Genomic DNA, 26,760 nt, shown 5'->3' on the forward strand with positions numbered 1-26,760 from the left:
AGATACAGAATACGTCATGTTTTGTATTTGAGAAGCTGGGTGAAATACTATCAGTAGAACACATCTGAAAACTTGATGAGTTAATGTGTCCTTGAGTAGCATAAGTTGCTTTGATTTAGAATGCAGTTTGCTGCTTTTCCTCCTGGGATTATTGAGCGGTTTTCAATTGCTGCAGTGATTGTTCTCTTTTGCCTAGTAATTTACTAACACTTCAGATTGCATACAGGCTTCCAGATTCTGAAATGAAAATGTCTTTAGAAGTCAAGAAGTATTTTTAGCTTGTCATCCTAAATTTTAATTAATCACTTCTGCCACCTTTTTCAGCATCAAAGGTTTGTAATGTGCCCTTGTAAACACCAGGTAACAAACACGTCAAACAATTAAGGTTCCTCATGCCTCACATTGAAGACAGGCTTTTGTTAAGGCTCTTAATTTTTTTTTGTAACAATCTTGGTACAAAAGACACAGACAAATTTTTCACCACTCCTTTGCATCTGAAATTTTCATTCTTACCAATACTGATGCTTGGAATTTTCTTTTTAACTTACCCTCAAAGTCCTGGCTTGAATGAAAAAAACAGGAGTGTGTAATAAATCACTGAAAAATCAGGAAATGGCATCTAATGAAGTCACACCACAATTAAGTTTTAAAAATAGTAATTCTATAGTATATGATTTTAAAATTTTATTAAGTTTAGTAAGAAAAGTTTAGAGAAGAGCAGTTCAGGTGCAAGTAGTTTTTACCACAGTATAATCATTTGCAAACCCACAATACAACACAATTTGGTTGTCACCTTGGTGTCCTTCAGAACACAATTTACATGTTGATATGTGCTGATGGGTGGATAAGATAACAAAACCACTGTCGACACAGGCATCCTTTCTCCAGGGTAAACTTTTCCATCTGGACATTCGGTGCTGACCAAATTTAGGAGGAGCTGAAGGCAGGAGCTGCAGCAGAATTGTCAAGCAGTGTTGTCCAGGGGAGCAGCAACTCTGACTGTGACAGGGATCAGCACCACCGTGGGAAGTCCTGTGTCCTCTTGGTCCTCTGGTTTTTCAGTAACGAGTTGTTCAAAGCATCACCACTAATTTACAAATGGAAAAGACACGTCAGGTTTCTACAGGTGCTGGGGTATGGAAAGGAGTAACCAAGGGGACAGGCATGGAGTTATCAGGGGGCAGGAGGTGAGGGACAGGAGAGACGTCCTTTGGGGTTTCATGTGAGGTGGAGGGAGGAGAATGAGCTGTGGGTTGTCCCCGTGCCTTGGAGAGAGTGCTGCCTGTGTCAGTGTGACTTTCACTCCATGAACAGCAGATGGCCTGGACAGTCCAAGGGGAGCATCATTTTGCTGCGAGGAAGTTCGGTTTTAGGAGTGACTGTGTTGGTGAAGGCTCTTCCTCAGTGGTCTTAAAAGTAGTGTTTCTGTCACAGGGCATGTATCATTTGTGTTGAGGGTTTTTTTGTTGGTTGGTTGGTTTTTTGGTGTGTTTGTTTGTTATGGTTTTTGTTGGTGGGAATTTGTTTGTTTGATTGATTTTTTTTTTTTTTTTTAAACCACAATAATGCTTGTTTTTCCCCTTGGAAGGCATGTCCCCTTCAGAGCTTTTGCTGTCTTATTTTGAATTTGCCATCATTTGGGCAGTTTTACAAGGGCAGAGTTGCAGTGTGAGCTGCTGTCAGGGGGAGCCCACAGCCACAATTAGTGTGCTCTGGTACTGGACTTCTTTCACTCAGGGTCTTAATCTTGCTTCAGTCTTGTTTCTGGAGCAGAGGTGTCCATCAGCTCATTCCTTAGTCTTTCCTTTTCATCTTAGGAAGGAACTGATTAGCCCCAGGTGCAAGTCAGAGGAGTGATACACAACAATATTTTTGATAAACCCTAATCTCATTGTTCTTTCCTTGAGTGGCAGTCATGCCTTCATACCTGTGCAAGGTATTTTTTCCTCCTCCTTTTTTTCCCTCCAGCTTTACCTTGGAGAACTCAGCCAAAGATCTTTTTATTCAAATGAAGACTTAACATTTTGCTTGTGTCACCTGAATACTGAAAAGACACCTTAAAATGAAATTACTTCCTCTATTTTATGTCAAAATACAGAATGTTCATCTTATCTTCTATGAGTCCAGGGATTTTCAGAATAAACAACAACAAAATTGTCCAGCTGAACCATGGCCTGAACTTGAAACACAAGTGCCTGCCTGCTAATCCAACAGACATAATGAATGATGATGATGAAGGCAGTTGATGTAAATATGTGGTATAATTCTTAAATATTTACTGTTACCACTTCAAGAAACTACTGTGTATGCAGAAGGGTGTTTTTCACCTGTATTGTACTGTTGTATGTGGAAGCTGCACTGTTTAGTATTGAATGGCAGTGCTAAAATTATATATGTCTCTATATAATTATATATATGGGCCCACTCACATACAACATTTAATGGATAATGTAATAGTGCCTCACAGATACCATCTTATTTTCTCATAGTAAATCAGTTTTTTTACATGAACAATGTTAATTTAAAAAAAATAATTCAAAGATGACTTAGAGATTCTTTTCAGAGGCATGTTGTGATATTTTTCTTACATTTTGCTTGTTCTAGAGCTGACTGCTTCTGGATAAATGAAGTGATAGTTTATACTGATGCTTGAGTGCAAAATGTGTGTCTGAGGGGGTGAAGGATTTGGATGATTTCAGAAGTAGCTTCAGAAAACAAATGTCTTCTATAATTTACCTTTAATTGCCACCTAGTTGAGTCCTACTGTAGTAGCCCCCCTAAGTTTGTTTAAATTTATGTATTTTCTTGGTCTAACTAAGTGTTTAGAGCCTGTCTATCACCATAGTTACTGCAAACCTCTAAGTTTAAATTCTGCAACCATATCACCACAAGTCTTGCTCAAAAGGGGTCTGAGTTATGGCACTTTAAAAGTAGGGAGGACTGTAATATTCTCTCCCTTTAACTTAAATCCCCACACAATGAGATTAAATCCCGTGCTTTTCTGCACTTGTGTCTTTATTGTAATTTTATATGTAGCAGCTTTATGAAATGCAAATAACTTGTTACATAATATGCAGTACTGAACAGTGTGATTTCTCTTTAAATATACTTTTTTTTTTTAAATAGACTACTTCACTCTATAAACAGAGCACATTTGTGTGTAATCTTGCTGCACTTTTCACTGTGCTGTAGGTTATTTTCAGCTGCACTATGTTGTTATAAAAGTTTTTATCTTTCACTGCTATGGAGAATCCTATGGACCTGATTAAAAGGTTTTTTCATGGCATTCAGGTGTAAGTGATACGCACTGTCAAAACCCCACAGTTTTATAAGATTGTCCTTTTACTGATTTATTAATCCTTGTCTGTGCCCTGGAGTTTTTTTATTTCTGAAATTTAGTGGATCTGAACTTCCTTATTTAAAGCCTGTTAAATGTGAATGCTGCTTCTTATTTGGCCTTGTTTCTGTTGTGTCTGTCTGCAATCCCGCAGTGCTGGTGGTTTTTGCATGGAAGGTGTTTTGTATATGTGTAATAATGTTTAGCAAATTAATACCACGCAGAAATGAATAGTTTTATCTTTATGGAATGACCTCTTAGCTACTCACATTATCCAAAAAGGAGCCGAGCATGTCAGTGTTCTCAGAGACAGCTGCGTTTTTGTAAAGGTGATGTCCCCAGGAAAGAAGGGTGTTTGTTGACATCACTTCAGGTTTCTTACTGTTGTAAACGTGCTAAAGGCATGTGAGAATGCAGATCACATAGATTATACACCTTGCTGGCTGACTGGAGCAAGCTGGGCATTTGCTGACCGTAGACAGGAATCTCTGCCATGTGTGTTTGTGCTTGGTTCCCTCTTCACAGGTGGAAGAGTGGTTGAGCAGTTCTGGGGAGTGAGGAGAAGTGAGAGATCTGGTTTAGCTGGAAGAGCTCCTGAATAACATCAAACCCAATAACCAGATGTTTTTATGTGTGGGCAGGTCCCTCACTGGTCCCACTGCCTGTGAAACATCTGGATTACTAATGGTTGCATGTAGGGCACCTGGGAGAATTACAGATGTGTGTTTAGGTAGACTGTTGTCTCACCTATTTTTACCTGAGTTGGAAGAATTCATTTTGCTACCCAGCTGTAAGTTGGTATGCAAGCTATGCAAAATAAGGTTGTAAATAAGCAACCTTGTGAAATGGGATTTAAGGCAGGTGACTGGGGGTTCTGCCCTCCTCACTAGATAATACTATTAATAGTACATTCTGAAAGAAGCATAAACTTCTCTGAAATCTTGTGTTCTGTGGAACACACCTTGGGCAAGACCCTTCATGCAAGAAACGCTATCAAAGAATATGACAATTTTTGTGTGAATAACATTTTCTTGTGAAAACAAAAAGTTGTTGCAATGACAGTTATAGGTGAGATTTCCTGAAAGAAGGGCAAAAAAGTTTTGGGAGTGTGATGATTGAGAAAGGTATTTGTTCTTATGGAAAGGGGAGGAATAAGATACAGCCAGGTGCAGTTTTATGTGAAAAAATGCAAGAAGGAGCTACAGACACTCCATTGTATTTCTATTATTATACTTGACTGTAGGAGCTGTTTAAGGAATTGTATTTTGTTGTCTTGTATGTGAAAGCTTAAGAACAATAACAATAAATATCATGAAAGCTATTACCTTGATACACAGGGCAATATTTTCAGGATAGTTTCAACTTCAATCTCTATTTCATGACTAAAACTTAAAAAACATCTTCCTTGGGCTGACAGTGCTTTGGGCTGAGTATAAAAAAGTCTTCTGGTGGCTGTTTTTTTCTTTTGCTGTGTGGGTTGTTGGGTTTGTGTTGGGTTTTTTTCCTTAATTTTATATATCTGTTTTATTTAAGAGTTTCTGAACTTCTTTTTTTCCCCCTGTTCTAATTTGCAGCATTACTTTACTGTTCTCTTTGGCCATGAAGGGCAGAAGCCGCTGGAGCTCCGTTGTGAGGATGAAGTTGATGGAGATGAGTGGGTAGAAGCTATTCACCAAGCGAGGTATGAAACTCAATTTGTAATCCTCCGCTTCCTTTTTATTGCAAATAAATTGATACTAATTTCAAAAACCTAAGTCCACTCTCCAAACGGAAATAAATTTTACAATGCATTAGTTGTGTATTATTTGCAATTCATGGGGGGATTATAGGAAAACCCACATTTATAATTCATGTTTATTTCATTGTCTTCTACCTTTTATAAGTGATTGTGCTCCAGTTGATTCCAGTTGATTTCAGGAAGAATACTATTTTATTAGAAACAAGCCCTAGGATTAGCCTTTTGTTAGAGATAAATGTGTCATATGAATGAAAAAATTAATGATATGCCAAATGAATGAGTGTTTCTTTAAAAACCCTGATAGGGAAATAAATGTAAGAAAGAAGAAGTAAACCATTATGATGCTGAAGGCCAACAAATGGAATTTTGACTTCAAAACTGAAGTCCTGAATCACCTGAATCACGTTCTTGTAAAAAAGGATGTGGTAGGGCTTCCAGCCATGCAGTGATGTTTGCCTGAGGAAACGTCTGTGTGGCAAATGGTCAAGGTTTACAGTATAATCTAAATGAAAATCATCTAATGAAGGTATGTGGAATGGTTTGCAGAGGCACTTTTTCCAGCCTCCCCCCATCGACAGTCACCTCAGCTAATCTGCAGTGCCATGGCAACGCAAAAGGAACCAGGCAGCTTCTGAATTGCTCAGGACAGGAGCCATGTAAACAGAACTGATTTCACTTTATATTCATTAAAAATTAACACAAGCAGGTAGTAGATTTTAATTTAGAGCTTGTGAAATGAGATCCTGGAGCCACAGGTCTTGTGTCACCTGGTCATCCAGCCTTTAGATCTGCATCCTCTTCTTGGTGCTGGTACCTGACTGAATGGGTCACTGTCCTCTTCCAGGAGAGCACCTGCTGGGTTGTGGTAACAGGTGAACCACTTTCTGCATGGTATCCGTCTTGGTGAACACATTATTTCAGGTCCTGAGCGGCTCTGAGGCTTGGAACTTGGCACATCTCAGGAGAGCATGTCTGTCTAGCTGAGGGAGAAGAAGAGGAAGACCCACCTTGTCCTTGGATCTGGGTCAGTTTGTTTTGTGGACTGTGGCTGACAGCACATGAAGAAAGAAGCATGGCTTTTTGTCTTCTGTTAATGGCATTGAAGAGAAGCAGGATCCCGCAGTTCCCTCTTTGCTGGATGAGTTTATACTTGCTGCAAACCCTCTGCAACTCCCTGACAGGAGGGTGGAGCCAGTGGGTGTTGAACTCTGCTCCCAGGCAACAAGGAAAACGGCCTCAAACTGTGCCAGGAGAGTTTTAGGTTGGACATCAGGAGGAATTTCTTGCTGGAAAGGTGGTCAGGCATTGGAAGGGGCTGCCCAGGGAGGTATTGGAGTCTCCATCCCTGGAGGTGTCCGATGAACGACTGGACGTGGCACTCAGTGCTCTGGGCTGGGTGACAAGCTGGGGGTCGGTCACAGGTTGAACTCCTTGGAGATTTTTTCCAACCCAAATGATCTGTGATTTCTGTGATTCTTTTCTGTTGCCTGATGTAAAAGATACATAAGCAAGAAGAGCTTCGTAACACTGGGTTAAGATTTTTCTCCTGGTACTTCAGTCCATAAATGTGTCACACATGAATTTTCAAGGCATAACCTGGCAGAAGATCAAGCCAATGTTAAAACAACACATGGGTGAAAATATTGAGAACTTGAAGTAGCTAAGAAATACTTAGTTGTGATGTTCAAGGTGAGGGTGGTTGAATTTTAGCTCCATCAGAAAGCTGTAACTGCAGGACAAATGGGTCTTTGAGGTAACTAAGATCAGTCTTTTTTATCTCTATCCCTTTTGCTATTTGACTGTTTCCCCTTTATTTGTACATACCCGAAATAACCATCCTAATGATATTGAGCTATGTGAACCCCCGAGAGGCACATTTTCATGGCTCTGTGTCATTTGGGGGATCTTAATCAACTTTTCTGCAGAGGTCTCTCATTTTCTTGGGGAAATTTTCCAGGGACATGGATATGGCTTGTCTTGTTCTAGTACAGTACTAGAACAAGAAGAGCAAAATATCAACAAGTGACAAAAAAATTCTTAAATTTAGCTGCTAGAAATGGAGACTCCCACTACTATGTTTACCTCTTTGCTCTAATGATTTTCTACTTCACTGGAATACACTTTTATTTGCTTAATATTGTGTGTAGCAGAACAAACTGGACTTGTTCAATCAGTTACTAAACCATTGGGTCTTTTTCACATAAATAAAGAAGCTAAACTAAAAGTTTTAGACTACTGTGTAAGTTGGGGTTTTTTTTCCAGTTTAATTAAACAAAACAGAACATATTTTCTTCAGGGACTAAATTTTGCCTGCATCATGATGTAGACCTTTTCCCTTGAGTTTATCTGTATTTTTGACAAATGGAATAAGTTTTGGCAACTTCTTCAGTGTCCCAGTTCATTTGAGCCCAGCCTAAGACATTTCTGACCCTTCTCTCAGGTCTTTGTTTTCAATTGCTGAATGACATTTTATGTAGCCCTTGAAAGGTACCAGTTTGTAGTATCTCAGGTTAAAAATTATTTAGAAATTCTAGGAGGCATTGAGAAGATTCCCACTATCCTTAAATTGAAAACAGGCCTGGGAGCATCCTGTTCTGTGTGAATATGTCAGGATTTGAGAAAGAGAAATATTTAATTGCTTTCCAGAGGGTCTTGTCCTCTGAGTAGTGCTGAGACAAAGTAGTTGAGGTTTTTTCTTTGCCTAGTTTGACATACAGAAAATCTAATTTTGTACTACTTTTCATGATTTTTTGGCCTAATACATCTTTGAAGCCATCAAAATTTATTCCATGTTTTATTTACTTCGCAAGTTATAAACAGACTGTTGCTAAAAGGATGCTACAATCTCAGTGCACGCTATATTCCACTCTGGATGAACAGGTGTTTTGTTTGGATGCAAGTACACAATTAAAGTATTTTCTGCCATGACGTTGTCCATCCAGTCTGTCCTTAGTGCCCTCTCCTCGTTTGGGAGAGATTATTGGCTTCTGAGTTGGAAATGGGATATTCAATCCAGTATATTTTAATATGACCCCATTGTCAGTTCCACATCCATCCTTACTTTTCATCTCTTTCCATTTTATTTGAATTTTCAGTATTTTTGTTTCTCAGTAATATCCAGAGTGGCAGAGTATGGTTTGCTTCTTCTGAGTTACATTTCTGGGCTGGAGGATTTATTCCTGCCAAGTTGTAATTCCTCTGTCAGTGACCGCATCTGGAAGTCCTGGTTTTGGCTTTGTTCCAGAACTTGTTCTCTTATGAAAAATTCTGTTTTACTCTGAATACACTGAGGTATACTTTTTACTTGCTCTTATAAACTCTGCTATGTTTTGAGGGGATTTTTTTATGCCTTTTTTTTTTTCTGTATGGATGCAGTATTCATTAAATTTTTTAGCCTTTTCTACCTTATGTTATTTAAAAGTCTTAAATTTACCAGGTATGGGAGTGAACACCCTTCTTTGAACATAAGTGCAGACTTAATTGGGAAACTGATTTGAAAATGAATTATGGTTTGGGTTTTTTGCCAGCTTAGTTTTAATCCATCTCACTCCTTCAGGTCTGTTCACTGCATATCCACACAACACACCCCTGTTCACTGCACAGGTGATGTGGGAGAGCACAGGTGCTGTGCAGGGAGGAAAATGTGAGTGCTTCTTTCCTCTGGGTCACTGTTTAAAGTGTGTGAGGAACTACTGCCCTCCAACTGAGAATTAAAAACAAAGTAAGGTTAAAAAAAGAGGCTTTCTCTCAGATTTGTAGGCACACTTTGCTTGCTAATACTGTGTGTATTTCACACAGTATTTTGCAGGCAGTTTAAGCTCAGTATGGTAGCTCAGAGCTGATGCGTTGCTATCAGAGAAACTTTATTAGCTGAGGCTTGGTGATTTAGTAACTCCAATTTTGTAGTTCCTTGTTGGCTGGAAGCAAGACAGCGAGGAGTACATACGAGGAGTAAATAAAACCATGCTGTCCAGGAGCTGATCCTGCATCCTTTATCTCCCCAGCTTCTCGAAGTATCTGCCCCAGCACCCACAGAGCCCCATCACTCACAGATCACCTCAACCTCTTCCCAGCACACTGTGGACCCCTAGGAACTGGTCTAAGACATTTTGTCTGCCCCAGTAACTGGTCCTGGACCCTTTTAACCCCTTATCTCTGTGTTTTCCCAAGGTTGCTATCCCTCAGACATCTTTGAGCCCTCCCTTTCCCTGCCTTCAGTTCCATAATGAGCCTTGTACAACCCCAAAATGCTCTTCCCTGTGTCCCATAAGAAGTTTCACACCCCTGTTGTTGTTAGCTCTTCTCAGCCTGAAAGAGTGGAGAGCCTTTCCAGGGACTCTGGGGAAACCTCATTGCTGTCTCTCATANCCCATAAGAAGTTTCACACCCCTGTTGTTGTTAGCTCTTCTCAGCCTGAAAGAGTGGAGAGCCTTTCCAGGGACTCTGGGGAAACCTCATTGCTGCTTCCCCTAAAGAGGGCTTAAGAAAAAGAGGGAGAGCAACTTTTTACATAAAGAGATAGCAATAAGACAAGGGGGAATAGTTTTAAACTGAAAGAGGAGAGATTTAAATTCAGTATTGGCAAGAAATTGTTCCCTGTGAGATTGGTGAGGCCCTGGCACAGGTTGCCCAGAGAAGCTGTGGCTGCCCCATTCCCGGAAGTGTCCAAGGCCAAGTTGGACGGGGCTTGGAGCAACTTGGGATAGGGGAAGGTGTCTCTGCCCATGGCAGGAACTGGATGAGCTTTAAGGTCCCTTCCAACTCAAACCATTCTATGATCCTATGAATCTTAACTGCCCATCCCTTCAGTTCAGTCTCAGTTTTGCATAATGCCATAAGGTCCCATTCTGCTTCAGTTTGTTTGTGGATGATTTTCCTGGATGGAGTGCCAGGACAATTGGAACAAGTGGTTTTAGCATGGGCTGAGTCTGATGGGTAACGCATTGGCTAATGAGATGTGCTTTCAGCACACTCTTATTCTCACATGAAAACACAGCGTTCCCCTCATCACACTCAAGTGGTCCTGGAGTAACCCATTCCCAGTGATGTGGTTTGGGTGTCCTGGTTGTTGGGTCCATTCTTCCAAAGACTCTTTATTCCAGCTGACATTTTCCCATCTCAATTAAAAGGATAATGTAGTAAAAATCATTTGGGGTGTGGACTTCTCATGCTCCCCCATAAACTGTGGCAACCATTGGTATCCTTAAAAATCCTGTATAACACAGGAGTTCATTAAAGGCCAATAGTATTTGTGCACCCCAAGTGCTCTCCCAAGTCACCTTGCTAAGAGTCATAGGGATGGAGTGCTTAAGTTCTAGTGGAACTTCTGCTGTTTCCATCTTCACTGTGGCTGTCACTGTGCCACTTTAAAACCTGTCTGGAGGCTATTTCTCCTCTATTAAGAAGTTCTTTAGCTGCTTGAAGGTGGGTGGTATGGACAGATGTAGGCAATTTCTTGCCTTCCAGACTGCCAGAGTCTGGTTTTCATAAATAGCGGAATTAGGTTGTGCATTATGCATTTCAGAAGGGTGATTTGATGTGGCCAGACCCAATGTACAGTTAGCATAGAGTGATCCAATGAGCCATAACTCTGGTCTCAACTCCATACAAAAATTAATTATATTTCCTGGTAACACTACTGGAACTTTTAGCTCGGCTTGCTACCACAGGGAGACCTTAGTAATAAGGCTCTGGTTAAATTTTCTCCAGGTTTCCTGCATTTTCTGAGCGTGTCAGCTCTCACAAGGCCTAAATGATGCAGCGTTTTGTCTCAGGACTTTCTTTGTTTCTTCCTGTCTCTATGTGGTATGTGGTGGTCAGTTAGAGCTTAAGGTTCTTGAAATACCTGTTTTGAGCCTGTCTCTACAAAGTAGTGGGTAGATAAAACCTCAGGTTTCAAGACACACTGTCTTTGGGTCTTACTACATGTTGTAGAATTGCTTCTCTCAACAAAATGTTAATACAAGTTCATGGGGTCTGTGGTTTGCAGCAGTTGTTTCTTTCTGTTCAATGATACCCATGCCAGAGAACCAGATCTAGCCTGGCTGCTTACAAGTTGTTTTATAAATATTTTTGTGTTCCTTTGACATTTGAAGACTTTGGTACAATTTTCTTTAACAAAGAATTTTGTATGGATGTGTATTCATGTCCTCTTGGAATTACTCTGGATATTCAGTTTGGCACGTTTAGGCAGGATGATCTTTACTCACACATTCAGAGAGATGGATGAAAAGGGCTGTTGGAAGTGTGTGAAGTTTCTTCCAAAATCCTGTGATTTTTTCTTTCCCAGTAGCAGTTTTGAGAAGGAAGATGGATACCCTATTCTAAGTTAGTGTAGGTGTACACATGCTTTTCTAATTAACTCCTCTTCATACTGCTAATTATGGGAGTGAAGGAGATGTTGTATGGTTTCTAGGCTGAGACTGACATTTTAGGCAGCCAAAGCCACCACCTCAATGAATTACTCTGAGTACATCTCAAAAGAACAAAAACTTCAACCTTACATAGCAAAGTTTCTCGTTCCAAGTAAAACAAGGTTATGGAAGTCTGGCTTAGTGCCTTTAAAGAGTATGAAAAATATAGATGGAAGTTTCTTTCCCTAAAGGAGGAAAATAAATAAGTGGAAGAAAAACATTGTATATAACAGTATCTTGAGTCTTATGCCAGCAGTTCATCCTTTGTGATTCTGTGTCCTACTATTTTCCTCAATTTGATTAAAAGCAAAGCCAAATCTGTCAAATTCTGTATTGGAAACATTTGGTAGCAAAAATTTAAGAAATCTTTGAAAAGAATAAACAGAGGAAGAGGACTTTTTACCTGTCTGGATCTGGTTTTAGGTAAAAAAGACGGTTTATATTAAGTATAAATCAAGGACGGCATTTTAGCACATATGTTGCATATATTTTTATCTTCATAACATTGTGAAACAACTACTGCTAAGTATGATTTTAACTCAGACACTTCTTGTAATGTGCAAATGCCTTTAGGGTGCAAAGAGATTAAGTACTACGGTTTCTGAAAAAAAAACCCAAACAAACCAGAATTCTTGCAAAACAAAAAAGAGTATTATGGAACAATTTTAAAGAACTAAGTCTCTTACTTCTTTACTGGGTATTGCACAGTTAAGTGTACTGCTTCATGACAGATTTATTTATATATATTGTTTTACTTGTTGAAAGAGATACCCTGAACTTTCTTTTTCCAACTTGTTTACTAACGCAGTAGTCAAAATATAACAGTAAGTGCAATAGAATTGACTTCTTAGTCTTTTTATAATCTGTTCAAGGAGGAAAAACTTTTACTTTATGATAGCTGTGGGAGCTTATTCTAATTATTTTAAATCTAAACTTACTTTCCAGGTTAGGTGTTGAATTTAATACCTGTGTTTAATATTGTCCCCCTCCAGTGTATAACTACACTAATACTGACTGAAATGCAAGTAAATATATACCAAAAAATATTAACTGTGGAGTATGTACATTATTACATTTTTAAAAGCCTCACAGTATTTAGTAGCAAATGTTCATTACTTTGTGAGTGCTGTAACAAGGGAAAAATCTAAAAGAGAGAGATGTGCAGTTCAGAAATTCCATCTGTCAAATCCTGTGCTAACTCCACAATGGAAAAAGATGTGATATAGAATAGTGAGGGATCCCTTGTCAAAGATTTAGGGGCCCCTTTCTGCTGTGCTTTGTGCAGTTTGGTCTTTTATCTTGTAGATTTACTTAACTCTCAGAGGAACAAGGTTCTTGAAACCTGGCTGAGGATGCAGTGGTGTGTCTGTTTATTTCATTGCATCAAGACCAGTCTGATGAAGATGCACTAGTTTCCCCTTTAGCTGAAGTTGGGAACTGTCCTTCTGGCATGATTGTGGCACCTGATTGCACTAGGAATACTGTCCCTTTTCAGGAAAAAGCCCAAGAGCTAAAAAGAAGACTGATACCATAGTTCCTGTTACTGATTAGATTAAATGCATTTATTTATGTTAAAATGGCCTAAAGAATAAAACATGTCTTAGCACACTGAAATTACCGCTTTGATGGGAATTCTTCCATAAAGAGATCTGGCAGATGGAGAGAATTCTGATGAAGTCCCACATGGTCCCCCAAGTCCTTCCAAAAGATGGGAAAAAGCATCCCTTAAAAGAAATAAAATAAATAAATAAAATAAATATGATTTATAGAATTCCTTGGCTTAGCATGAGAATTAGAAGCTCATAAAAAGTGCAATTATCTTGCTCTTAGTAACTGGATACTGAAAACTGGGTATTGGTAGCATGTGTGGCTAAAAAGGATATTAAACACTCTAAGTTTGGATGATTTGGTGGTTTTGATTTGGATGGTTTATCATCAACCTATGCATTGTATCTTCAGGCAAACAAACATAATTTTGCAGGTTTCTCATCACTGGTGTGATGTCTGTCTGTCCATATGTCATAAAGGGAGATGAAACACAGTACTTGCCTATTTTTGCTAACATGGACGTGTTCCCTTTTAGCTACTCAGACATCTTGATTGAGCGGGAGGTGCTGATGCAGAAGTACATCCACCTCATGCAGATCGTGGAGACTGAGAAGATCGCGGCCAACCAGCTCCGGCACCAGCTGGAGGACCAGGACACGGAAATCGAGAGGCTGAAGTCAGAGGTTTGTCCCAGACCCATCAAGGATTGAGTGAATTATAACATTTTGCTGTATGCTTTGCAATAACATTCAATATTTCTGTAATATTTTGTGAAAACAGCAGGACCCAGTAAGGTTAATATGTAACAGTCCCCCTGTGAGCCCTTGGATAAATACTTTTCTTAGAAATATTAGGGACTGTTTGCTGATTGGATTACTTTTTTTTTTTTTTGTCAGAGGGTTTAAGATGCCACATTGCTTTGCAGAACCATCAATTGCCTTATTTCCTACCTGCTTACGAGTTGGAGGAGTTTGGTCCCCAACATGTGGTCTTTGGTTTGATAGTATTAGGAACTATTCCAAACTTCTCTGATTCACTGAACTTTATCAGTTCAGTGTGTCCAAAAGACACACTTGGATTTTGAGGGGAGAACCTGCTCTCTTCTGTTCCTCCTTCCACCTGGACCAAGATCCATGATGGTTTGAAGAGAAGTGTGTTCATGTCCCTGTGACTAAATGTGTGCTTGTCATTCTTCAGCTTTAACAGGCTGGAGCAAGGAGAAAATATTTTTCTATCAGTTCCCTAACTAAGGGTTTCATTAACTTGGGGAAACATTTAATGAACATTTGTTTTTAACAGATTGTAGCGCTGAATAAAACAAAGGAAAAAATGCGACCTTATCAAGGCAACCAGGAAGATGAGGATCCAGATATTAAAAAAATTAAAAAGGTAAATGTGCAGTCTTCTGTGCTTAAGGAAAGAAGGGTGGAAAGGGTGGTGTATTTCTGTATCTTAGGGTTTATACTCCTTTCTCATAAAAAGGTTTATGATTATGTAAGAGAATGACTTACTGAAAATGCAGAGAGCATTCTTGGTGTAGTTGTCAGCCAGTCTATAGGATAGGGACTGTTCCAGGGTACTATGGCCAGTGTTTTTAATAAGAGGGACTCAATTGTTCCCAACCTGCATGGCATTTACATGTGCAGCTTTTGGGGATATTGCTTAAGGCTGGGTATCACCAGCCTCCAGAACTGTACCCATCACTGAGTCCCACAAATCCTGATGTATGACGGTTAACGGAATTCAGTTTTTTAAGTACAGCTGTAGCCCCCTAAATGTTGCTCCTGTTCTAACCATATTCAGCCTCTTAAATTCCCTTTATGGAATGCGAACCTAGTTCCTGTCTTTTTCTGGATTGTGCAGTCTGAGCCAGGGTCAGCACTGAGCTGGTAACTTGGTGTGAATTTTCCTTTGTAATAGAAGCTGGAAATGCCTCTTGTAGTTGAATCCCTGTGAAATTCACTCCATTCTTTGTGTTGATTGTTTAGACAGTTGGATCCTTTTTTTTTAAAGTTGTTTATTTGAACTGCTACCAGTGAGATTTTGCAGTTCTCTTTCAAGATGAATGATCTTCACATCAAGATCAGGGCACAGACACAATGAAATTTTCTGTGACCAGATGCAGACATCCTCTGTAATCTTCAATCCACTTGAAACTTCAATAGATATTGTGCTTAGCTAGATTTTTCCATGACATAAAGGTGCTTTTTAAGAATGCCAAAAATCTGCCTTTTTGGGTAATAGGTTTGTTGCACGCGTGTCGGATGCTAAGCAATGTATTGATACTTATCTTTAAATACACATGCTAGGGGTTATCTATTCAAAACAGAAAGCAAACTGAGTTTAACAGTTATTTCAGAATTCTGTCTGTAATGATATTGAGTATGTCTTGAAGTGTGTTACCTGGAAGAATTGCGTGATACTTTTGGGAGTATGAGAGAAATATGTGAGGGGAGGTAAAAGGAGCTGAAAAATGTGTTGTGCTGATGGGAAGGGTACAACTCTTGAGCTTGAACTAAAAGGTTCCCTGATATATATGTGATATCTTTACAGTGTTTCCTGGCAACAAATATGACCTCTAACAAACAGAAACTGAAAATGTATGTAATTGCGGAACAATTATAGATCAATAAAAGAACATATTTTTATTTTTAAGCAATGGCATTTCATTTTCAGGATTATTTCTGCAGTGAAGGTGTTGTGATAAGTTGTGTAACTTTTTTTTTCTCTCATTTTCTTGTTCTGCCTGATCTATTTTTAGGTTCAGAGCTTTATGCGGGGCTGGTTATGTAGAAGAAAATGGAAAACTATTGTTCAAGATTACATTTGTTCTCCTCATGCAGAAAGCATGAGGAAAAGGAATCAGATAGTTTTCAACATGGTGGAGGCTGAATCTGAGTATGTGCATCAGCTTTATGTGCTTGTGAACTGTTTCCTGAGGCCGCTCAGGATGGCTGCAAGCTCAAAGAAGCCGCCCATCAGCCATGATGATGTCAGCAGCATTTTCCTCAACAGGTACAGGGGCTTTCCTTTGGGTTTTTTGAGGTTTTTTATTTCGTTTTTTTTGTGTTTCTGTGACTGCTTCTTCCCATTTTGGTTCAGTTCACGCTAGTGAGGTTTGGCCCTTGTCTTCTGGCTCTAAAAGGCAAAGATGCTGTTGGTGATGCCGTTTGAAACCAGCAAGATCTCTTTACGTTCTAACATTCAATGTCTTCCTCTGTTAGAGGAAAAAAAGGACAAATTGTGCGTCTTGGGGCACTTCTCATAATTTTCTGTCACCTTTCCTGTTTCTTTTTCTTTTAAGAGAGCAAACTTTGACTTAGTGGCCTTATATGATCCCGATAAAACTCTGAAGATGAGTGTATCAAATTTTCTATTTTCTGTTGTCCTGCCTAGGGAGTCTCCTTCCATCTCACTTGTCTTTTCATATCCTACAAAAAAAGAATTGTTCTTTCTTTAAGCATCCAAGTACTACTGTAATGAGCATGTACAAATAAGCCAGCAGGCATCTCACATTGGATATGGGATAGGGATTGCAACCAGGTCTACCCCGAACGTCTAAGAAATAGAACATGTTCCTTTAGTTATGAGGCAGGTTTCCTTTTCACTGTTAGCATATGCTTTCTACAGCAAATACTATGTGTTTTTTAGAAGTACTAAACTAAAATTTTTAAACAATGCAATAAAAGGAAGCACTTATTTTCATAACAATACCTTTCTTCTGTTTTTTTCCTAGCAAAGTGCAAAATATACTACTAACCAGGAAGAGATGTTTCTCTGTGAATTATTAATCAGAAAATAAAACCAAAATTGTCTTTTTGTTTGTTTAAACACTTGTTTTTCAGTGAAACAATCATGTTTCTTCATGAGATATTTCACCAAGGCTTAAAAGCAAGAATAGCTAACTGGCCTACCTTAATTCTAGGTAAGTTACTTTATTTTCTCTAGGGGTATACATTTCGTATTTATTTTTTTAAAATTCAATAAGGACTTTTTTTAAAAAAAATAAAAAAGATGACTTTTTAAAAGGGAATGCATTTGCAGAATTAAAACCACAGGATCTGGTGTAGTGAGAGTCCTGTGTGGGCAGTAATGGTCTGTATATGAGGATTCCTCTGCCCTAAGCAATGACTAGACTTGGGCCCCTTATTTTTTGGTGATGTATCTGACTGTTAGCTAATCAGAATAGCCATGGTTTGACATGTGAAAGAGCCACATTTAATGTTTCTAAAACGTCAGTGTATTGGACACAGAACTGATTATTGTAATTCACTTCCATAGAAAGTAGTACTTCCTTTAAAAATATATTTCCAGAGATGGGTAGTTGGGAAAAAAAAGCATTTCTCTGCTTTTTCTAGCTGACTTATTTGACATTCTGCTGCCAATGCTGAACATATATCAAGAATTTGTTCGGAATCATCAATATAGCCTACAAATACTGGCAAACTGTAAGCAAAACAGAGATTTTGACAAACTCTTGAAGCAATATGAAGCCAACCCAGCATGTGAGGGGCGAATGCTGGAAACTTTCCTTACTTACCCCATGTTTCAGGTAGTCTCTGTGTATTTTTTGTGTATACTGTTTTTGGTTTTACTGTTTGGTTGTTTCATTTGGTGTTACTGACATTGTAATAGATTGAAGGTTCCTCTTGCTTAACTAAAAATACTCTCCTGCAAATTAGTTTAAATTTATTTTGTTATTATACCAAAACTTTGCCTGTAGAGGTCTTTTCTCCAAATATACTGGTTTATCTTTATTCAGAATCTTATGTAGGCTGGAAGGGAGTGTGAGACAAAGAAAATTGCTGAGAAACAATTCCTTGACTTATCCCTTCTGATAAAGTCCAAAGACGGATGATACATCTCATATAGCAAATCAGAGCAGCCACAAGCATTTTACCAGGAATACATTTACAACTTTCCCCTCACTTTGTTCTCCACTGACTTGGTCTGTGGAAAATGAAAAATATACTGCAAAAGTTGTGAAAACTGTACTTATCTTTCTGGAGTTTTTTTGTGGTCTGTCTGGATTAATATTTGCAGCTGTTTTAGGATTTCTGTGAAGCAGTGGTCTGATAATTTTGTGTCTGTTTCATTTAACCTAGTGTTTTACTCATCAGGAGAATAGTGAACCCCCTCAGTTTGTTCAGTTTTTGGCAAAACAAATTAGGTACATTTAAGGGACATCAGTGACTCTTAAGTTAGTACCAGTTATTCATATTAGCCTAAGGAGTCATTAGCACCTGCAACAATGCTTTTCTAATCTTTGAATTGGTATCTTTTAAAGTTTTTGGGATTTCCTTTGGTTGAGCTGAAACAATGTCATGGGAGGGAGAGGGGGGGTACTGTTCAGATGTGTTGGGTGATGTCATTGCTAATGACTTTTCACTTAGGCACCATGTTGTGTCTCCTTCTCCGAAATAACTTCTATCAGACATGTTCTGGTTATAAAGCTCTGAAGGGTCCTTGTGCTACCCCGTAGCCTTTAATAGTCAAATACTGCATATTTTTCAATGAAGAATTTTGTCCAGTGTGAATTTTACCTAAATACAGACAGGTCAGCTGGCACTTTCAATGTCACAATAAAATTAGATCCACATATCCTATTAAAATTGAGGGAAGGTATGTCTACATTTACTGATTTTATACCTTACTTGTTTCAAGATTCCTAGATATATTATAACACTTCATGAACTTCTGGCTCACACACCACATGAACATGTTGAGCGAAAAAGCCTTGAATTTGCTAAATCTAAACTAGAAGAACTTTCAAGGTAAGATTTTTCTACATTATGTCTGATAATTTTGAATCAAAGGTTTTGCAGTGAAAAACTTATTTTCTTTGTTTTGATTTGGTTTTGTTCCCTTAAAAAAAAGTATGTGTTTTAAAGAAAACTATTAAAATCAAAACATAAGATAATGAAAAATAACAAAAATATCTTAATTTAATATTTTATCTCTTCTATTTTTCTTTTTTTTTTTTTTTTGGCTAGCATAAATATACAGGTTTTGGTTAGGGGAGAACAGAATCACTATAGAAACCACCTACCCCTGGGTTATGAACAAAGCAGTTTTCCTTACATAGAGAAATAATTTTTTGTTTCATAGTTTAAAGAAAAATGACATTTTCAGTATTCTGGGTCTTGAAAAGTACCAAGTTCTCAGCCTGTGCTATAGTTTTTGTGCATTAATGTAATAACTAATTTTCACATATGCTTCAAATAATGCCAGATAATCAGGAATTACAGATGTATTTTGAGAACTGATGCTCCCTGCAAAATGAAGCTCTTCCCTGAACCCCGCAGACTGTTCTCAGATGTTCCTCTCATCAGCCTAGTGGGAAATGTGGTTCTCATCCCTGGGAAACAAAGTTTTCTGCTGTGAACAAAGAAACCCTGAGTGAACTCTGAGATATAAATCTTGTTTGTCTGGATTATTCACCAAATACGTGCTTGGAGAATATTTGGTTGTAAAAGATACGCACAAGTCAGCTTTGGGTTGGCTTCATCTCATAAGTCAGAGTTCATTGCTGATCTGACTAATTCATCACTGAACATTCAGAATTGAAGGCTGATTGATTGTTCTCAGCTCATAAACTGTATAGACCGTAAATATGAAATTTTGTGACTCATTTCCATCTCATCAGTGTAGTTCTGAAGGAGGAGTAGCTTCCAAACAGTGCAGTCCAACCCAGTTCAGGAAAAAATTATGTATCATGCCTTTTTTGTTGTGTCCAACAGGGTGATGCATGATGAGGTGAGTGACACGGAGAATATCCGGAAGAATCTGGCCATAGAGAGAACCATAGTAGAAGGCTGTGACATACTACTGGACACCAGCCAAACTTTTATACGCCAAGGTAAGGCATTCGTCTTTAAATCTCTCTATATTATCATGGAAAAACTGCATTAAAGCCAGCAGGGTTCATGTTGCCATCATCAGCAGGTCACCACACTGGGCACAGCCAGCATCCTAAACCTGCTCGTGGTCCATGTAGGGTAGGCCACAAAATGACCTGAAGTCAGGTAATTTTGGGCTGTAGTTGGACACTTCTGTGCTGTTTTCTTCAGAAGCCTTGGAAAACAGCAGCACATGAGTAGTAAAGCCCCCATGGAACACTGCTGTACATTCTGCCTGGACTGCGGTTGTCAAATGGATGGAGGGAAACACTGTTTTCCTTTCTGTCTATTGATGGAACTTTTGAAAACCCTTTCTACCAAAACTAGTTATTGCAGAGGTGGGATTTGTTGTAAAGTTCCACAAAACTGTGATAAAATAACTTTTCCATTTAAAGTAAGTGTCACTTTTTACCAGGAACTGCAAACTGGTTACAGTTCCTATTTGGTGGGGTTTACTTTACTGCTTATTTTTCTTCCATTTATACAATAATTTACTTCTGGATCTCTTAAAACAATTTGGTGGATTTGTACATAGTAACTACAGATCTGTAGCATACGATTTCAACTGGGTTTTGTTCCTTAGTGCTGAAAAGTATTAAGTATAGTCAGGAAAGATTAGGAATATAATTTAGGTGCATCCCTGCATTAAACCTTTTCCAGATAACCTCAGCAGAAGATTTGGTATTTAATGGTATCACAGTTGGGGATTAATAGGCTTTGTATATATTCTGAAATGCATCTTGTACTGTTTCTGTAGTTATGTGGCCACACTGTGAAACTTTCTATAATAACTCCCAATATTGTTCTCACAACAGTCACTATTAATTTACCTGTTTCTTCACTAAATATGTGTATTTGTTACCTGTGAGGCATTTTAAGAGTTATGAATATGGCTTTGAGGAAAATACCAAGTTGTTGCATCCACAGCCAAAAAATTATAGGGCTGTGATTACCCTAGATTGACTTGTACCATGCAATTTAATTAAATTTTAGATTTTTTTTTTCAAGATTATTACAATATTTTATATTTATATATTTATTAGATTTTCCTCCTTAAGACTGATAATATTTTGTCTGTGTACCCACTGTTTCATCAATAGAATTTACAGTTTTTTCTGTAAGAGTAAGTCTGAACAAGGTTACTGTTGGAGTGTTAGACTCAGGCAAAACCCATAGTTTCAGTAAAGTAAATTCAGATCTATTTCTAGGCATACAGTCAAAGGACAGTGGACAAGAGTGTATGTTACAGAAGACTGCATCAGTTTATCTTGTGGAACACCCACTGCCTGTGATTCTGTGTAAGTGCAGAAATCTGAATAGAGCCCATGGCAGTAGGGTCACCTTGGCAGAGATGTCCATCTCCTCTAATTTCCATTAGCCTTCTGTTCGTTGTATTGATCAGTGTAGATGGGTTCAGGAAACCTCTTTTTCAGCTTAAAAAATGAGAGAGGTTCCTTTACCTTTGTTTAGGCTTTTTCAATGGATGTTAATTACAGCTTTGCCTATGTCATATACTTTACTTCTTTAAGAAGGGACTGATTCTGTTGAGTTTTACAAGTTGAGACCATAGGAACTATCTCTGGCAGTGCTTTGCAGTGTAGGCTATGGATTCTCCTTCAAGTTTCTTGGGGTCTGATTTTCCCTGTTGCTTACTTAGATGCAGTTTTTATTGTAAGGCACACAGACAATTAAGGAAAATTTTCTTTAAGATCCCTTCTACTCTCTGTTGCTCAAAGCAGCATCAGCTGGAGCAGGTTGCTCTGTGCCATGTCCAGTCAGGATTTGGTTGTTTCCATGGATGTAGACTCCACAGCCTCTCTGAATGAACAACCTCTCCCAGTGTTTGACCACCTGAATGGTAAAAACAAACAACAAAAGAAGTAATAAACCCCCCAAACTCCAAAATGGAGAAAGCCAAACTGGGTTGCTAAATCAGGCAGTCTGAATGTAGCTAAAATTTTTTCTATTCCTCGGATTGGACAAAGCCTGACAGTGTGACTACTCTGGCAGCACAGAAGTACTGAAAGTGCTTAGGGCTGTAGCTGAATAAAAGATTACACTGTTGTCCAAACTATACTGTTAATGAATGTCCTAAAATTAGCTTCACTTGTTCACTGCATCTGTACATTGGCCAATTGTGACCATTTTTTTCCTTAAGAGGAAATCTGTAGAATGCCCAGTGAGCCAATGCCCAGTTTCCTTAATCACAAAAGCCTGATGGGAATGCACAAGGTCCTTCCTTGATGTCAGCCCTACAGTATGTATAGGAGATGTGTTTCTCTCTGTAAATATAAAATAGAGAAAATGCAGTCTCTCTTTCCTGCTTTTAAAAAGTATATTTTGTTTTGCCTTATTAAAAAATAATATTTCACCTCTGTCTAAGAACATCATTTAACCTTCAGTGCATTATAGCAGAGCAAAATATTCTGGAAGCATTCTAATGAAACTAAAAATAAATAAAATAAAAGTTACCTGTGAAGTTAAGTCTGTAAGCATATAGTATTTATAGATACTACTATTCTAATAAGCAAAGCAGAAATTGAATGTACAGGTTGAATATTTCTACCCTAAAGGTATAGATAGAATTTTAGGAGGAAAATGACACAGAGAGCTTTGTACTGGGAATTGTTTGAGCAATTTTGAAGTTTTAAACACATTTGTTGGCCTTGCAATGTCCCTTTGGATCTAAGGGACCAAATGAGAATCACAGATTCAACCAGGTTGGAAAAGACCTCCAGGATCATCAAGTCCAACCCATGACCCATTACCACCCTGCCAATTAGACTATGGCACCGAGTGCCACATCCAGTCTCTTCTTAAACACCTCCAGGGACAGTGACTCCACCACCTCCCTGGGCAGCCCATTCCAATGGCCAATCACTGTCACTGTAAAGAATTTCTTTCTAATGTCCAACCTAAACTTCACCTGGCACAGTTTAAGACTGTGCCCTCTTCTCCTACTGCTGGTTGCCTGGAAGAAGAGACCAACCCCCACCTCTACAACCTCCTTTCAGGGAGTTGTAGAGAGTGATGAGGTCTCCCCTGAGCCTTCTCTTCTCCAGGCTGAACAGCCCCAGCTTCCTCAGCCTCTCCTCAGAGGACTTGTGCTTGAGTCCCTTCACCAGCCTTGTTGCTCTTCTCTGGACCTGCTCCAGCACCTCAATGTCCTTCCTGAACTGAGGGGCCCAGAACTGGACACAGCACTCCAGGGGTGGCCTCACCAGCACTGAGTACAGGGGAAGAATCACTTCCCTGGTCCTGCTGGCCACACTGTTCCTGATACAGGCCAGGATGCCATTGGCCCTCTTGGCCACCTGGGCACACTGCTGGCTCATGTTCAGGTTCCTGTCAAGCCAAACTCCCAGGTCCCTTTCTGCCTGGCTGCTCTCCAGCCACTCTGTGTCCCAGCCTGTAGCGCTGCAGGGGGTTGTTGTGGCCAAAGTGCAGGACCCAGCACTTGGTCTTGTTAAACATCATCCCATTGGAATCAGACCATCTCTCCAGCCTGTCCAGGTCCCTCTGCAGAACCCTCATGTCTTCCAGCTGATCCACACACACCCCCTCTCGTCCAGTTCATCAATAAAGATATTAAACAGAACTGGGCCCAACACTGATCCCTGGGGGACACCACTAGTGACCAGCTGCCAACTGGATGCAGCCCCGTTCACCACCACTCTCTGGGCTCAGCCCTCCAGACAGTTCCTAACCCAGCACAGAGTGCCCCTGTCCAAGCCATGGGCTGCAGCTTTTCCAGGAGTGTGCTGTGGGAGATGGTGTCAAAGGCTTTGCTGAAGTGCAGGTAGACACATCCACAGCCTTCCCCTCATCCACCAGGTGGGTCACCTGATCTTAAAAGGAGATCAGGTTGGTCAGACAGGACCTGCCCATCCTAAACCCATCCTGGCTGGGTCTGATCCCATGTCCATCCTGTAGGTGCCGCATGATCACACTCGGGATGATCTGCTCCATAACCTTGCCAGGCACTGAGGTCAGGCTGCCAGGCCTGTTGTTTCCTGCATCGTCCTTCAGGCCCTTCTTGTGGATGGGCATCACGTTAGCCAGCTTCCAATCATCTGGGACCTCCCCAGTGAGCCAGGACTGTTGGTAGATGATGGAGAGTGGCTTGGCAAGCTCTTCCACCAGCTCCCTCATCACCCTAGGATGGATCCCCTCTGGTCCCATAGACTTGTGAGGATCCAAGTGGCTCAGCAGGTCACTAACTTCTTCCTCCTGGATAACAGGAGGGCTGATCTGCTTCCTGTCTCTGTCTACCAGCCCAGGAAGCCACTTGTCCTGAGGACAACCTGTATTCTTGTTGAAAACTGAGACAAAGAAAGTGTTAAGTATCTCAGCCTTATCCTTGTCTTCAGTAACTATGTTCTCCTCCATGTCCAACAAAGAACAGAGGTTTTCCTTGCCCCTCCTTTTGCTCTTGATGTATTCAAAAAAACACTTTTTGTTATCCTTAACAGAAGTGGCCAGATAAGGTTCAAATTGTGCTTTCGCCTCTCTAATTTTCTTTCTACATGTCCTAACTACATTCCTAAATGCTTTATGAGTAGCCAGCCCTTTTTTCCAAAGGCAATAGACCCTGTTTATTCCCAAGTTTCCTGCATAATCTCCCTGTTCAGCCAGGCAGGTCGTCTTCCCCACCAGCTCGCCTTTTGGCACATTGGGACAGCCTGCTCCTCCGCCTTCAAGATTTCTTTCTTGAAGTATATCTATCCTTCCTGAACCCCTTTGTTTTTAAGGGCTGTTTCCCAAGGTATTCTCTGAACCAGCCTCTTGAACAGGCCAAAGTCTGCCTTCCAGAAGTTCAGGGTAGAGGCTTTGTTGACGCCCATCCTTACTTCACTGAGTATTGAAATCTCTATCATTTCGTGGTCACTGTACCCCAGATGGCGTCCAACCACCACATCTCCCACCAGCCCCTCTCTGTTTGTGAGCAGCAGGTCTAGCAGGGCTCCACCTCTGGTAGGTTAATTTACCAGCTGGAGCAGGAAATTATCCTCTATACACTCTAGGAATCTCCTAGACTGCCTCTTCTCCCCTGTGTTGAGTTTCCAGCAGACATACGGCAGGTTAAAGTCACCCACAAGAACAAGGGCTGGTGATTTTGAAACCTCTGCCAGCTGCTTGTAGAATAATTCTTCATCCGGTTGTGTGGTCTATAACAGACTCCCACCAGGATGTCAGCCTTGTTGGCCTTCCCCCTTATTCTGATCCACAGGCACTTAACCTTCTTGTTACTGACTTCAAGTTCTACAGAGTCAAGAGACTCTCTAACATACAGAGCCACCCCTCCACCTCTCCTACCTTGTCTATCCCTTCTGAAGAGCTTGTAGCCACCCATGGCAGCACTCCAGTCATGCGAGTCATCCCACCACGTCTCCGTGGTGGCGACTACAGCACAGCTTTCCTGCTGCACGATGGCTTCCAGCTCCTATTGTTTGTCACCCACACTGCGTGCATTGGTGTACATGCACTTGAGCTGGGCTGCTGATTTCACTTCTAACTCTGGCTTTCACCCTTAGGCTCATCTGTGGAGAGCCTGGTTTCAACCTCTTCTCCCTTCAAACCTAGTTTAAAGCCCTCTTGATCAGCCCTGCCAACTTATATGCTATAGCTTTTTTATCCTTGCTAGATAGATGAAGCCCACCTGGCTCTAGCAGGCTTGGTAGCATAAATTTTGCCCTATGATCAAAAAACCCAGAATTCTGCTTGTGGCACCAATCCTTTAGCCACCTATTGATAAGATGGGTTTTCCTACTCCTCTCCTCGTTCATCCCTGCTACTGCAGGAATTGAAGCAAACACCACCTGTGCTCCTGTCCCATCAAAAAATTGACTCAAAGCCTTAAAGTCCTTTTTAATTGCCCTGGTACCTCTTTTATTGATCTCATCACTGCCAACCTGCACTACCAACAGTGGGTAATAATCAGAGGGCTGAATTAGCTCGGAAGGTCTCTTGCTAATATCTGTCACCCTGGCTCCAGAAAGGAAGCAGACTTCCCTGTGGGATGGGTCTGCTTGGCATACAGGACCCTCAGTTCCCCTGAGAAGGGAATCACCAACTACAACTATTTTTTTTCTTAATAGCTGTGGTTGTGATCCATCTAGGAGATGGGATGCAACTGGGAGACCCTCCAGACAGATCTTTGAGTGTCATCTGCCTGACTCTCTGGGTCCAGGGCCTCATACCCATTCTTTAAGGCCACCTGGGGAGGTGATGGGAGTCGGGAGGGGATTCTTTTAAGTCTCTGACCAGGGACCTGTTTCCATTCCCCCCCACCTACTTGGTCTGTTCCATCTACCCGATGACAAGAGAGGCAGGCTTCTCTAACCTCGATGTAATGTTGCAAAGTCACCATTCATTCCCACACATGGAAATTATCTCCTTTCTCTCTCTCACAGCTGAGGCAGGTAGGATGTTTTGTCCAGGGGAAATGCACAACAACCAATAAGTATTTATGGAGTTTGGTGAGAATTTAAGTGAACCTAAAACATTCCAAATTCTTTTGCACAGTTCTAGCACAACTTTACTCCACTGTTTTGTTGCAGTGACATGAATCATGTTGTACATGTTCAGTTTAAGTGTGAAATGGCTGTCAGAGAACGCTGTTCTGTGGCAGATTTACTGCTGTGTATTTTCCCGTGTCAGTAGAAGTTTATATATCGATAACTTAAGGCTAATGAAATATACAAAGGGAGATAGGTGTAGAAAAATATAGACAAGTAGCAGCTTTATCAGTTACCTCAATTTCTCTGTTTGTTAGTTTAAGAACTTTGAGCAGGATAATTCTTTTGACAGTGTAAAGAATTACTA

At 40.1% G+C, this 26,760-nt stretch overlaps 1 protein-coding gene across 2 annotated transcripts in view; it reads left to right on the forward strand.

Moving 5' to 3' along the window:
* RASGRF2 (Ras protein specific guanine nucleotide releasing factor 2) overlaps positions 1-26,760 on the forward strand; it is a 123,906-nt gene that overhangs the window by 36,290 nt on the left and 60,856 nt on the right. For both annotated transcript variants that reach the window (XM_017806114.1, XM_017806113.1), the window contains exons 2-9: positions 4,912-5,018; positions 13,572-13,719; positions 14,336-14,425; positions 15,798-16,051; positions 16,882-16,961; positions 17,395-17,588; positions 18,701-18,810; positions 19,777-19,895. In XM_017806114.1, coding sequence (XP_017661603.1) covers positions 4,912-5,018; positions 13,572-13,719; positions 14,336-14,425; positions 15,798-16,051; positions 16,882-16,961; positions 17,395-17,588; positions 18,701-18,810; positions 19,777-19,895 — 1,102 coding nt within the window. The remainder of the gene's footprint in view (positions 1-4,911; positions 5,019-13,571; positions 13,720-14,335; positions 14,426-15,797; positions 16,052-16,881; positions 16,962-17,394; positions 17,589-18,700; positions 18,811-19,776; positions 19,896-26,760) is intronic.

The sequence above is a fragment of the Lepidothrix coronata genome, unplaced genomic scaffold (assembly GCF_001604755.1).
Source record: "Lepidothrix coronata isolate B3197 unplaced genomic scaffold, Lepidothrix_coronata-1.0 Scaffold14, whole genome shotgun sequence".
NCBI classification, from domain to species: domain Eukaryota; kingdom Metazoa; phylum Chordata; class Aves; order Passeriformes; family Pipridae; genus Lepidothrix; species Lepidothrix coronata.